This window comes from Muntiacus reevesi, chromosome 18 (assembly GCF_963930625.1).
Source record: "Muntiacus reevesi chromosome 18, mMunRee1.1, whole genome shotgun sequence".
NCBI classification, from domain to species: Eukaryota; Metazoa; Chordata; class Mammalia; order Artiodactyla; family Cervidae; genus Muntiacus; species Muntiacus reevesi.
In genome coordinates this window covers 4,784,239-4,798,080 of record NC_089266.1, presented here as the reverse complement: position 1 = coordinate 4,798,080, position 13,842 = coordinate 4,784,239, and the positions used below count along the sequence as shown (strand labels likewise).

At 54.0% G+C, this 13,842-nt stretch overlaps 1 protein-coding gene across 2 annotated transcripts in view; it reads left to right on the top strand.

The window, feature by feature from the left end:
• The window catches only part of SLC39A11 (solute carrier family 39 member 11), a 277,378-nt gene that overhangs the window by 226,501 nt on the left and 37,035 nt on the right, over window positions 1–13,842 (top strand). For both annotated transcript variants that reach the window (XM_065909066.1, XM_065909065.1), the window contains exon 7: window positions 4,152–4,221. In XM_065909066.1, coding sequence (XP_065765138.1) covers window positions 4,152–4,221 — 70 coding nt within the window. The remainder of the gene's footprint in view (window positions 1–4,151; window positions 4,222–13,842) is intronic.

Genomic DNA, 13,842 nt, shown 5'->3' with positions numbered 1-13,842 from the left:
TCCCTGCAGAAAAGCGGTTCGAAAGCATCAGTTCTTTGGTGCTCAGCCTTCTTCACGGTCCAGCTCTCACATCCGCACATAACTACTGGAAAAACCACAACTTTGACTCTACGGACCTTTACTGGCAAAGCAATGTCTCTGCTTTTTAATACGCTGTCTAGGGTTGTCATAGCTTTTCTTCCAAGGAACAAACATCTTTTAATTTCATGGCTTCAGTCACTGTCCACAGTGAGTTTGGAGCCCAGGAAAATAAAATACCTTATTTGTATAACCAAATCACTTTTTTGTACAAGAGGAATTAACAATGTTGCAAATCAACTATATTTCAATAAAAATAAATAAATTAGTAAATAAATAAGAAATAAGAAGAAAAAAAGAATTGGAGTTAAATCCACCACCTCTTCTGGAACACCTCTATTTTTCATCTTTCCCCAAACTTAACTTCATCCCGTATGAAGAGCAGGGTTCACAATCCACAGTAGAAAAGTGTGTTGAATTACTTTTTCTAAAAAAATAATAATAATACTTTAAGTTGATAACTTCCATCCTTTATTGGACTTTTTCAAGACCCTATAGGAATTCCATGGCAATGGAATTCTGTGGCAATACCTGGCTGGACAGACCAATACTTTGTTCAATAAATGTGTCATATTTCAGAGTTCCCTTCTCCCTGGGTTTCCTTCCCACAGACTAGGAAGGGGAATTCACATGCTGGGGGCCAGTCTCCCCCAAACCTCCTCCAAGCTGTGGGATCTGCTTGGGCGGGAAGGCAGCAGAGTCGCCCTATGGTGAGTGCAAGTCCTTGATGGCCGGGGAGGGGACACCTATGTCGTGTGGTGCTCACTGCCCCCTCACCTGGCCTGATATCCGTCTCCCAGCTTAGCGACGGTCACCAGGTGGGCGGAGGAGGGATCTACGCTGAGCTTGCCCGGCTCCCTTGGCAGCTCCTGAGGCCGCCCCCGTGGACCCCGTGGTCCCCGTGGTCCCGCCCAGCAGCTCATGCTCCAGGGTGGTTACCTGTCTGTTTTTCAGTGAGTGACCTGGGCACGAATAACGCTCAGACTTGCTCCTAAAGGAAAAGTGGTGGTAAGGCATCATCTGGCTAGAAGGGCCATTGTCAGACCCCCCCTCCTCTCTGCGCAGCCCTCCGTCTCTCCCCATCAGTCGTCCCTGACTGGGGAGTAGCTGTGTGGCATGGCCGAAATACAGAAGAGGTGGAGAAATGATATGAGATGGGCGGCTTGCTTGTTCCCACCTCTGGAACAAGAGAAAAATGGCTCACACTGCAGGCAGAGGGGTGCAGACCAGGGGGAGACCCAGGACTAGCCTGTTGAAGGGAGGTTGAGACTCTCTCTCCCTGGGTGGAGAGCTGGTCTCTGAAGGTGGTGGCTGCTCCCCGGTCAAGGAGGAACAGAAGGCCCCTGCACCCCGTCCCCACGGAGGGTGGGGAGAGACGGAGATTCAGGAGGGATGGGAGATGGTGAGAGGCAGAACCCACCCCCCCACCCCGCAGAAGATCAGAATGGGCAGAGCAGGTTTAGAGCTTGTTCTCAAGTTTGCCCTCGGGACTCTCTCTGCATCCCGGGGCCTTATAACCTCAGGTTTGGAAGTTTGTCTCACTTCTCTCTGCACTTGGCTTAATGGTAGTAGCTGTGAAAAGAGGCCTGGCTTACTGATAATATTGCAGCCACTTTGGATTCTTGTCTTAATTATCTCCCTGATTTGCACTTTTGGTGGAAGCCCTGGGGTGTGAACATCAGTCGAAATTTTTTCTCTTCCCTGTTTCACCCAGCGGTTCTCTCTACCACCTGCTGGTCTTCAGAGTCTGCCTCCATTCCCGTACTTACGCTCCTGCCGTGTGGGTCATTCGTCTTGGTTCCTCAATAATCTAACTGTCAGGTACTCCTCCACCTTCAGAGACAACTGCAGTCACATTCCCTTCCTCCGTTACCTCTTCTTCTCTCCTTTATTCCAAATCAAGGGGGAAACTGAATTGGCCAACACCTAAGGTGTGCGTGTGTGTGTGCTCAGTCGTGGCCGACTCTTTTTGACCCTTTTGACTCCAGGCTTCTCTGTCCATGGGAATTCTTCAGACAAGAATACTGGAGTGGGTTGCCCTTTCCTTCTCCAAGGGAATCTTCCCAACCCAGGGATCAAACCCACGTCTCCTGTGTCTCCTGCATTGCAGGGGGACTCTTCACCTGCTGAGCCACCTAGGAGGCCACCGTGTGTGCATTTGGCGGCAGGGGTTGACACCTGGTGAAGAACGTTGCCCCGGAGACCCCACACTTACCCACTGTGGGCGTGGCCAAGCTACAGGGCGGGGCAGAGGCCGTGGTACCCACTGTGGGTGTGGCCAAGCTACAGGGCGGGGCAGAGGCATGATGCGCTCACTTTGCTCAGAACCTCCTTGGGATGCAGATACTCAGATGCCAGCCCATGTTGCCCACACCTGGGAGAATAGCTGCAGCCCATCTCAGCCAACTGGGATGGTGAGGGGACTGGGGGACTGAGTGTCAAGCCTGGCTCTGCCCCTCAACGCCCTGTCACTGTGGAGGAGCCCTTTCTCTCCTGTGTTACTTGGATAGCCTCCCCCCCACCCCCCAACCTCCAGAGCTGTTGGGAGCATTAATAAGTCAAGTGCTAAAGAACTAGAAAGGGTTAGTTTGCTAATTAATGTAAGCCCTATTGTCAAGGCTGCACTATCATTTACATTAAATGACTCATTCAAGCAGAATCTTTAACAAAGAGCCACCAGCTGCTGTTTATGGTTTAGGAAAGCAAGTTTTCTCAAAGGGAGGGATTGGCCCCTCTGGTGTCAGGGAACCCTGGCCAGTCTCTGCTTAGCTTTTGACACCTGGTGAAGAACGTGGCCCCGGAAACCCCACACTTACCGATGGGAGTGAGTTGTGGTCTGGGCTGTGTTGGTACAAAAAAAGATTGAGAACAGCAGACTTGTGGACCCTGGGCTCCCCCAAGGTGGGAGATAGGCCAGATGGAGGGAGCTCAGATGTCCTCTACCTTTATCTTCTCAGTACCATGGACAGCTCCAAAGATTCAAGGGCCGCATTAGAGGCCGCCTTCTCCTCGATCCCAGGAATGCCTGAAACCCTGAGACATATCCATCCTAGCCAGGCCTGAAATTCAGCCCCCAGGGATATATGGAACCTCACCAAGGACGCTCATTCTTTTTGAAGTTTGTCATATGCATCAGGCTGTCCTGAAAGTGTCGAACTTTTATTATCCAAACTCCTCCCTGGAGTGACAGCTTCTGCTGTGCGCACCCTCGGAGGAAATCTCTGAAAGACAAATAAAAGGGCAAGAAGCTGTCAAGAATGAGGAGCCTGGACCTCTGAATCAGAGCTCCCCCTTTTTTTCAAGCATTTTTAATTAACAAAAAGGATTAAGACAGTCAAATTCAAATGAACTTGGGGACTCAAAAACTTTAGTTTCTCAACATCAATGCATAATAGAAAAATCCACTGACCGTTACAAATGTAAGATTGGTTCTTTACATTGAGTTCCTTTATCTGCAAACAGAGTTGGCACTCCCATTTCAGAAATGAGCCTTCGAAGGATCTGCTTTTAACCTGGGTTGTGTCATGTCGAAACCCTGTTCTGATTTCTTACAAAGAAGTGAAGAAACTGCCTATTATGAACAGCGAGTGTAAGCGTGTTGAGTGACTATGAAGTATGCAGAAAGGACCGTGGGTTTGCCGGTGTGATGGAGTATGTGACTGGTTCCATGGTACCCCAGGTGTACGCCCACCACGTGGGTCAGACCATGCATCTCCCTGCCCTGGTGGGCGACAGCACTGAGCCAGCCCACAGCGGTCTGCTGGTTTGGCTTCTGAGCCAGTTTCAATGCTGTGTGCATGTATTGTTGTTTAGTCGCTCCGTCGTGTCTGACTGTGACCCCATGAACTGTAGCCCACCAGGCTCCTCTGCCCATGGGATTCTCCAGGCAAGAACACTGGAGTGGGTTGCCATTTCCTCTTCCAGAGGATCTTCCTGATCCAGGGATCGAACACACATCCCCTGCATTGGCAGGCGGGTTCTTTACCATGGAGACCCCTGCGAAGCCCATATGCATGTGTAATATTACAGAAGAGTGATTCCTAACACCGCGTGCATCTTTATGTCTCTTTCAGAGGGTCTTGCGGTTGGAGTTGGATTTGGGGCCGTAGGAAAGACGGCATCGGCCACCTTCGAGAGCGCCAGGTAAGCAACAGCGTGAGCCTTGGTGGCACTGCACCAGCTGGTGCCTCGGGTGAGCCGTCTGCACAGAACTCTGCAGCGCCCCAGCCCCCCAGCTCTGACTGGTGGAGGCGAGGAGGAGGGCAGGGGCGCTCACACCTGAGAGAGACGCTCCATCAAAGAAACAGGCTTATGCCGAGTTCTTCCAGCAAGCTAGCTAAGGGGTAGCTGTTTTGGAAACCACCATGGCTGTAATTGCATGCTGTTCTCCAAATGCTTTAAATGGATGAATCACGCTAAGACGGTAATTCTGGGCCATTGATTCCAGGACCCGCCGGCAGATGCTCGAATCCGCCAGGGCTCGAGTACCATAATCACCCTTGGTATTTGCCGGTCCCATGTCCGAGAATTCAGCCCCAGGTGGATGGAAAGGTCCAGGACCACAAAGGCGGCAGCGGCTGGCCATCCTAACCCCTTCCTCTCTTCTGAGACCCTGCTTTCCTCTCTCTGGCTGCGGGCCCTCCCAGTTTCCTCTCTCACGTCTGTTCCTTCCCCGGCTCTCCTGCCGGCTTCGTGTCCGATGGCCTCTCCTGAAACTCATATCCCCCAGCGCTCCATCTCCAGGGCCCCCTTCTTCTCACTCGACACTCTTTTCCTGGCCGTTCTCCCCCACCCCCAGGGCTTGATTCTCCATCTCTTTGCTGGTGACGCCCACGCTGATCTTCAGCCTCAATTTCTCTCCCGCCACTTATGCATATGGGTCCAGCCACCTTCCAGAAGTCACAGGATCCCCGCACCCAGCATCTCCACAGTCAGCTTATTGTCCCATCTGCTGCCATGCAGACCCTGTCTCCCCCACGGTTTCCCATCACCCCCAGGTACCTGGCTGACCTAGCCAAGCTCACTGTCACCCTCAAGCCCCTGTTCCCTGTCTTCCCGAGACAGTCACCAGGCCCTGTGGGCTCTTCCTCCCCTCCACCGCTCTCGAATCATCCAGAGCCTGGATAAGGCCACAGCCTCGGGGCCATGAGGAGGCATTGTGGAGATGAGTTACCTGGTCCACCCATGCCCACAAAACCACGAGTACCGCAGCCTCCAGGCTGAAGGAGCTCGCATGGTGCCTTCCATCCAAGGGCAGAAGGCTCAGATGCCCGTAGGGGACAAAGGATAGCAGAACCAGGTGCAGGCCATCAGGCAGGGACAGGCGGTGGGGCTGGGCGGGTGCGAATAGTCGGGAGGAGCAGGGTCCGCGGTGACTTTGGAGCAGCTAGCACAAGCGCGACCTCAAGGAGCTTAAAACTTTTTAATTAATTAGTCTATGGCTGCGTTGGGCCTCTGTTGCGATGTGGGACTACTCCCTACTGCGGCGTGTGGGCTTCTCGCTGTTTCTCTTGTAGAGCAGGGGCTCAGTAGTTTTGGCGCCTGGGCTTGGCTGCCCTGCGGCAGGTGGGATCTTCCCAGACCAGGGATCAAGCCCACGTCCCCCGCAGTGGCAGGCGGATCGTTTACTATTGAACCCCCAGGGAGGTCCCTGGAAACCACGATATTTGAAAACATAACTCGGCTCAGAGAGATGGTCCGGTGGCCACTGGCTTCTGTGTTGAGTTCATTCAAGTGCCCTCTGACCGGTAACATCTGAAAATCAACGTTTTTTTTCCCCCTGAAGGCAATGTCACCGCTTCCTTCAGTGGTCTGCCCTGTGGCTGTGGACCGTGGTTGCCAGGAACTGCTTCCTCACAGAATCCCACCCACTCTCTCCCTTGGCCCCCACCTTTCCTGGGGTCTGTTTACACCCCGTTGCATCCTTTCCTCAAGACCCTCAGCTGCCATGGGGCCCCCGTGGGTCCGTGTAGTCACTGCGGTTGCTGGACTCTGATGCTACGTGTGAAGGGGCCCGTCTGCTCCACGAAGCCCCAGACACAGATGTGGGCTGCCACGTCGCAGGGTGAGATCTTTTCCTTTTTCTTGATTCTCATTCCTGCCTGTCAGACTCGCGAGTCGCTCCCTCACCCCCACTCCAGGGTCAGCATCAAACAAGATGCCTGTGGCAGTGATCCCAGGAGACGGGAGATGGGTGAAGCCTTCAGAATGTGAGGACCGTCACCCAGACCCGAGGCTTGATTGGCCTCATCAAAGCCTGCGGGCTGCTCTTCCTGTCCCGGGCGTGGGGACAGGGCGTGGGCATCGTGCCCAGGCACGGCTGGTCAATCTCCGCTTGGCTTGGACCACATGGACCGTCGGGGTGGGCAGTGTCAGGGCGCTGAGGGGCCCTGCAGGGCTGAGCTGGCACCGGGCCCTCCCGAGCCCCGGGAGCCGAGCACGCTCCAGAGACGTCCGTGCCAGCCACTGACAGCCCGCCCCGGGCGCTGTGCTCACGGCGCGGCTTCTCGTCTGGTGGCACCTCGTCTCCCGCGACATCAAGACGTCAACTCCAATGTCCTTCTCTTCTGTCACCCGCGCTTTCTGCTAAGCTTCGTGTCTCTGAAGAAAGGAGAAGAAAAGTCTTTCTGACCCAGCTCCCAGCTTCCCGAGACCAGACAGATCCTCTGAGTTATGTAAACCCTCCACGGGGCTCTCCATTCCAGATCGGGCTGGGGAGGCAGGGCTGTTTTCAGCCTCATGAAACCCTCTGATAAACCAGGCTCCTTGGGGAGGGAGGTTTATGCCCCTCTGACTCTGCCCCCATCACCACTGTGTCCAGGTATGGAGCGTGGGGAATGACGGGGTCAGTGGGTCCATACAATGCCGGCCACAGAGACGGAAGGAGGGTGACCTCACGCAGACCCTGGCTTTCAGTCTGTCTGCCCCACTTACAAATCCACACACAGTTCGTGATTTGGGTTCTTCCTTTCAAATTCCTCTGATCTTACTGCAGAACCGCCCCCCCCGCCCCCCCGCCCCCAGTCAAGGCATGTAAGCCTTCTCTGCCCTTAGCTCATGCTGCAGACCATGCGGAGTTTCGTGGGAGGGAGGGTGGGAGGGAGGAAGATACAAAAGAGAAAGACAGACTAATACTAGGGGGAGGGGCGGTGTAAAAACAGTCGTCAGACGATTAAATGCATCTTTTGAAAGAGAGGTTTTGCTTTTTAAAATTCCGATTCTGTGTAATTAACAAGTGACGTGCCTAAAACATTGACATGCAGAGGTGGAAGATAAAGGGATGACAAAAGACACGAGGTGAATGCCGGCGGAGAGAAAGCAGGTATTAACAATTTCAGTCTCAGACCGGCAGACATGAAGGAGGAAAGCCGCCGAGAGAATAAAGGTCAAGACTTAATGACAAGAGAAACAATGTACCCGGCTGACATAATGATCCCGCGTGTGTAGGCTTCCAGCAACATCAGCCTCACAAGCCTCAGGAAAAATGGTCAGAATTGCAAGGAGCAACAGACAGAAGCCCAGTCGTGGTGGGGAGAACAGTTCCCCTCCCTGATGCTGATAAAATGGATAAAGTGTTAACAAAATGTGCGTAATGGACGTATGTGGACCCCAACCCAGCAGTTAGGAAAACTTCAACCTTCTTCCCGAGCACATGGCTTGGGTGTTTCCCAGAAATGATAACAGCACTGTCCCACAGAGAAAGTCAGAACACTCCCAGACCAGTACCATTCAGACCAGACTCTCCGACCTCAGTGCAGTGTAATTGAAAGATAGCAACCGGATAGCTAAAGTCACTGGTCAGTGGATGGCGAGGCCCTCAGGCACCATGAGATGAGCACGGGGAGGGGATGCAAACCAGATGGTCCAGAGAACCAGTGGGCGAAGGTCCTGGTCGCCCCCGACCTCAGGGGAGCTTCAGAGAACGGAGCGTCTCATCAGGAGGCTGGGGACCGCCCGCTTGGAGGAGGTGGTGGAGAGCACGTGGTACCTGGACCTGCGGGCAGGTGACACCGCCAAGGTGGGTGGGGTTCACGCGGCAGTAAGGCCGAAGGAAAGTACCCTCTTCAGCAAGAGGCTGACGGCCTCGGTGGGTTCCCATGGCAAACTCCAAGAGGCAATTTGAACCTTAACCCCGCTCAAGGGAAGAATCCTGGTGGGGGAGAAGTAGACGGATCCCTGTGAAGAATCCAGCAACTGGACAGATGCTGTTGATACCACTGTTAGGTATTATTTTAAGAGCGACAGAGAAGTTAAGAGGATGACTCGATGATGGTGGAATGGAGAGGCTAATGGGAAGAAGGGGGTTTAGACTCCGAACCAATAGGCTGCATTTGTCACCTGATTCTTTCATCGTGTGGGAGGGGGATTCAAGTTCAGGAGATGTAGGCAATCACATAGGTAGATGAAAGGGGCTGAGGGGGAAGGAAGGACAGGTCTGCATGGATTTGGGAGGAGAGAAGAGTTACCTGGCCTGCGATGTGTGGACCAAGCTGGCTGGGCCAGGCAGAGCTCTCCGTTTAGTGCAGGGGTTGGCAAGTGTTCGCACGTGGGCCAAATCGGGCCCAACACTTGCTTCTATAAGTAAAATTTTATTGGAACACAGCCATGGCCAAGTTCACCGTCCAAGTTGTGACACCAGCCACCAGAAAAGACTACGTGTGTTGTTGTTGTTGTTGTTGTTAATTCACTAAGTTGTGTCTGGCGCTTTGTGACTCCCGTGGACTGCAGCATGCCAGGCTTCCCTGTCCTTCACCATCTCCTGGAGTTTGCTCAAATTCATGTCCATGGAGCCAGTGATGCTGTCTAACCATCTCATCTTCTGCTGCCCCCTTCTCCTCCTGTTCTCAATCTTTCCCAGTGTCAAGGTCTTTTGCAAGGAGTCAGCTCTTCACATCAGGTGGTCAGAGGATTGGAGCTTCAGCTTCAGCACCAGTCCTTCCAATGGATATTCAGGGTTGACTTCCTTTAGGATTGACTGGTTTGATCTTGCAGTCCAAGAGACTCTCAAGAGTCTTCTCCAGCATCTCCGTTTGAAAGCATCAGTTCTTTGGTGCTCAGCCTTCTTTATGGTCCAACTGTCACATCCATACATGACTCCTGGAAAAACCATAGCTTTCGCTGGAGGAGGAAATGGCAAACCACTCCAATATTCTTGCCTCGAGAATCCCACAAACAGTATGAAAAGGCAAAAAGACTACAGGTGTGTGTTAATGTCACTCAGTCATGTCTGACTCTTTGCAACCCCATGGACTATAGCCTGCCAGGTTCCTCTACCCCTGGAATTCTCTCCAGGGACAAGAATACTGAAGTGGGTAGCCATTCCCTTCTCCAGGGGATCTTCCCAACCCAGAGAGCAAACCTGGGTCTCCCGCAATGCAGGCAGACTCTTTACCATCTGTGCCACCAGGAAAGCCCTGCCATCATTTGACTGAAGGAAGGAATGGTAAATCACTCCAGTATTCTTGCCGCGAGAACCCCATGAACAGTAGGGAAAGGCAAGAAGTCTACCTGTGGGGCCCCAGCGAGTAATTTGTATATGGCTGCTGCCATCTAGTGTTCAGAGGCTGTTGCTTCGTCGCGGCTGTGGCGCCCTCCCCATCACCAGCCTTCCACCTGGTCCGCCTTCCTCTCCCAGTAGATGGCCTACATCTTCAGGGGACCCGTTCAGAACCGAACATCTCCTGGAGGATGACGGGTCTCCGCCAGCAGTTCAAGGGAATCACGGCTTTCTTCTTTCCGATCAGGTCCTGCCGCAGTTTCTCTTTGGTTTCACCACAAAGCCGTTCTCCATCCTGCGGGTCCTTGGGGAGTTGGCCACTTAAGCGGTTTTCCCTCCTGAAGTGTCATTACTTCCAGAGAACACGTGCTCCAGAGAGGAAACGTGCCCTCAGCTCTTAACTCAGCGGCAGGCATAATTCAAACCAGCAGGGAGAGCGAGGCTATTTATGGTTCAGATTTGGCCTCACGTATCGCATGCATCCTACTTAAGCACGAGCAAAGAGGCGTCTGTAATCCGAGAACACACCCTGACCGGCAGGCATGGCAGACATCCCGCAGCTGGCTGCGTGCAGCAGAGGGGGCTGGCGCTGACCTGACGTACACCACGCAGAATCCACAGAGCACATCCCCGAGGTATTCCTGGACTTTTTAATTTTTTATTTTCTGCTGAGTGTCCCGACCAGCCATTGCTACCCAACACCCAGACACTTAGTCAAGGATGCCTGCAGTCTTAGCCAGCATCTGGACCTGACATGGTTCATTGAGTTACACACGCAGGCATCAGAATAAACTTCGAAGTCTGTTTGCCACTCAGATCAAAGAGCAAAGTTAAAGTCAGGTATAGTCTTCTGCCTGGCTTAAAAACCGATATGCATGTTGAAATAATAGCATTCATTTAAGACAGCAGCCATTAACCAGCTAAGCAGACATTTGTTTAGACACAAAGACGGCAGTAGACATATTTTCCTGCTCGTTAGTCAACATTAATCAGTTGATGGGTGCGTAGACCTATATGTGCACATCCATCTGTCCCAGTTGTCCACCTACTTCTCTTCAAGTTTAATCTGGAAAACATGTTTGCAAGATAAATGCAGAGTGTTGAAGAGGAGACTCCGTTGATGTGGTGAGAGGAGACTTGTTTAGTTGCTCGGCCATGTCTGACTCTTTTACGGCCCCATGGACTGCAGCCCGCCAGGCTCCTCAGCCCATAGGGTTTCCCAGGCAAGTATACTGGAGCGGATTGCCATTTCCTTCTCCGGGGACTCTTCCCGACCCAGGGACTGAACTCGCATCTCTTGTGTCTCCTGAACTAGCAGTTGGGTTCCTTCTGAACCACCGGGGCAGCCAGGAGCACTTTTTTCTGGCTGCATCACGTGCCTTGTGGTATCTTAGTTTTCCACCAGGGAACCCATGTCTCCTGGCTTGGCAGGCGCATTCTTTATCACTGAGCTACCAGGGAAGCCCTGGAGGGCACTCGGGAAAGTAAAACATACATTCTTTCATTGGTGTTCACTTAGCATCTTTTATGGAGCAGGCTGCCAGAGCCAGCTCCACATCGCAGGCTGCTCTGCTAACGCCCCAGACCTCCCTTGGCAGGACCAAGTTCCCAGACTTCTGGGGAGTCCTGACGAGACTGTCTCTTCCTCAAGGCTGCTAATCCTGACCTTCTGACCTGGATCTCAGCTTTCCTGGGTTGGGGAAGGCGCAGCCCAGCCTCAGCTCCCTGCAGAGCACTCTCTAGCCTGAGACGTGGAGCCCCAGCTTGAGGACACACCCGGACCAGCCACACACACAGGCTCCTCCCCACCACCACCCCTTCCATCACGTCAGCAAAGCTGGAGGTAAATTCTTGTGCTGCTTTTATTTGCAATAGCAGATAGCACTTTCCATTCTATTTGATGCAGACAAGCTCTTCTCTTGAACCCATCAAAGTACCTTGCCTGGAATTCTTCAGTTCAGTCTGTCAGTCGTGTTCGACTCTTTGCGACCCCATGGACTGATGCACGCCAGGCTTCCCTGTCCATCACCAACTCCCAGAGCCTACTCAAACTCATGTCCATCGAGTTGGTGATGCCATCCAACCATCTCATCCTCTGCTACCCCTTTCTCCTCCTGCCTTCAGCATCAGGGTCTTTTCCAGTGCGTCGGTTCTTTGCATAAGGTGGCCAAAGTCTTAGAGCTTCAGCTTCATCATCAGTCCTTCCAATGAATATTTAAGACTGATTCCCTTTAGGACTGACTGGTTTGATCACCTTGCAGTCTGAGGGACTCTGAAGAGTATTCCAGCCGGGAATTCTGGAATCGTTTATTGACAGCTCCTCCCCACAAGTACGTTTTTCTTTCCAGTCCCCCTACACAGCTGCCTAGCCTTACCTTGAATTACCCGGAGCCGATGGAATCGGCAGCTGGTTGGCAGACAGCGCCACCGTGCGGCGGCGGGCCGTCAGGGCGAGACTCTGGGTACCACGCGCAGGCCTGCGTCCTGGGCTCTCATGACCCGCATTTCAGTTTCCAGCTGAGTCACGTGAGAAAGGAGCGTGGCAGCTGCGGTTCTAGGACTGCCAGTGTCTGACGGACAATAAAAGTGCCCCCCAGGCATGTGAAGACCGATGTACAAACGCTGCCTTTTCTAGTTCGCAAAGTAAAGGCATCGAAATAAATCTGCTCTCACGACCAGTCCCTCTCTCTTACAATCTGTATTTATCACCAAAAATTAGTTCATAAACTCAGGATAAAACCAAGTCCTTTCTGCCCCCCACCCCGCCCCAGACAGGGACTTACTTCTCTCTCTCTTCGAATTCACAAAAGCCCTTTTCAGTAATAATATGTAATTATGTTCTCGGGCTTCCCAGGCGGCTCAGTAGTAAAGAACCTGCCTGCCGATGCAGGAGACAAGAGTTCCGCAGGTTCCAGGCCAGAGACCCGGGTCCAGGAGCCGGGACCTCTGATCTCCTGTGACTCGCGCTCCGCCTGCAGACTCCGTGCCTTCACAGCCTTCCTCCCCCCACCGGCCCTCCCAGGCTGGCTTTGCCGTCCCGTCTCCGCGCTGGCTGTCCCTCTGATACTGTGTGTATCTATTTCCCCATCTTGCACCCTCGCCCGGCGCCTCTTCTGTTCTCTGGGTGGGGCCCGGGACCAGGCTGGGCGTGGTCTGCTCTGCACCTGGCCTTGATGGCCCGCCTGAATTCTATGGCTGATTTTAGAGTGGGCAGCCCCCTCTGTACAGCACGAGCTGCTTCTCTATTGCACGCCCCCCGCCCCGGTTTCCTGGACTCTCTGGGCCCCCCCAGCGTCACCGCACGAGGTGCGGGCCCAGATCAAGGAGGCGGCTCCGTGCTGCCCTGCCCGGCGGCCTCTCGCATCAGCGGCACAAGGATCCCGTCTGTGCGGGGCCGCCGCCTCCTCCTCCTCCTCCTCCTCCGCGCTCCCCGGCCACCCCCACCCGAGTGCCTGGCGACAGGGCCGGCCGTCTTGGCACCGGGGACCGATCTCAGCACAACGTGTGCTCTGTCTAGCCCGGGGCGGGCTTGGGGGAGGCGTGGACCCCGCGAGGCTCTTGAAGGGCAGCCTCGTCGTTTCTCTGTGGCTTTCCCAGGCGCTGGGGATGACACAGACTTCCCCCTCCTGCGTTCCCACCGCTGCCCTGTCCATCCTCGGGCACCGCCTGTCACACGCAGTGAGAGGCAGAAAGCAACTGCGCTTTCCAGAGTCGCCAGCGGGGCTCGGATGGGTGCTGGTGTTGAATCCACTGCCTTTTGCCGGGCCAGCTAGGAGAGCAGCCTGGGCGCAGTAGCGGGTTTGTGGCGCGGCGCTGGTGGCTGCCTTCAGGGGCTGTTTACACGGACCGCTCAGTCCTTACGGCCCTCCCAGCAGCCAGGTGAGAATCCGGAGCCTGGGGGCTTGCCCTGAGGTCAGGCTCATGGCAGGCGGCAGGTGTGCGGAAGCCCAGAGTTAACACCCCTGCCCCAGCTCTCTGCCCCCCAGCCTGCCTCTGGTCGTGAAACATTTAGTGAGTGCTTCCCACATGCAGGATTATTTTCCCAGGAGGCGCAATGGCAAAGGATCCATCTGCCGATGCAGGAGACAAGAGAGACACAGGTTTGATCCCTGGGTCGGGAAGATCCCCTGGAGGAGGAGATGGCAGCCCACTCCAGGACTCTTGCCTGGGAAGCCCCACGGGCAGAGGAGCTGCAGTCCATGGGGTCGCAGAAGAGTCAGATACGACTGAAGCCGCTGAGCACGCCCGCAAATCCATTATGGGCAGTG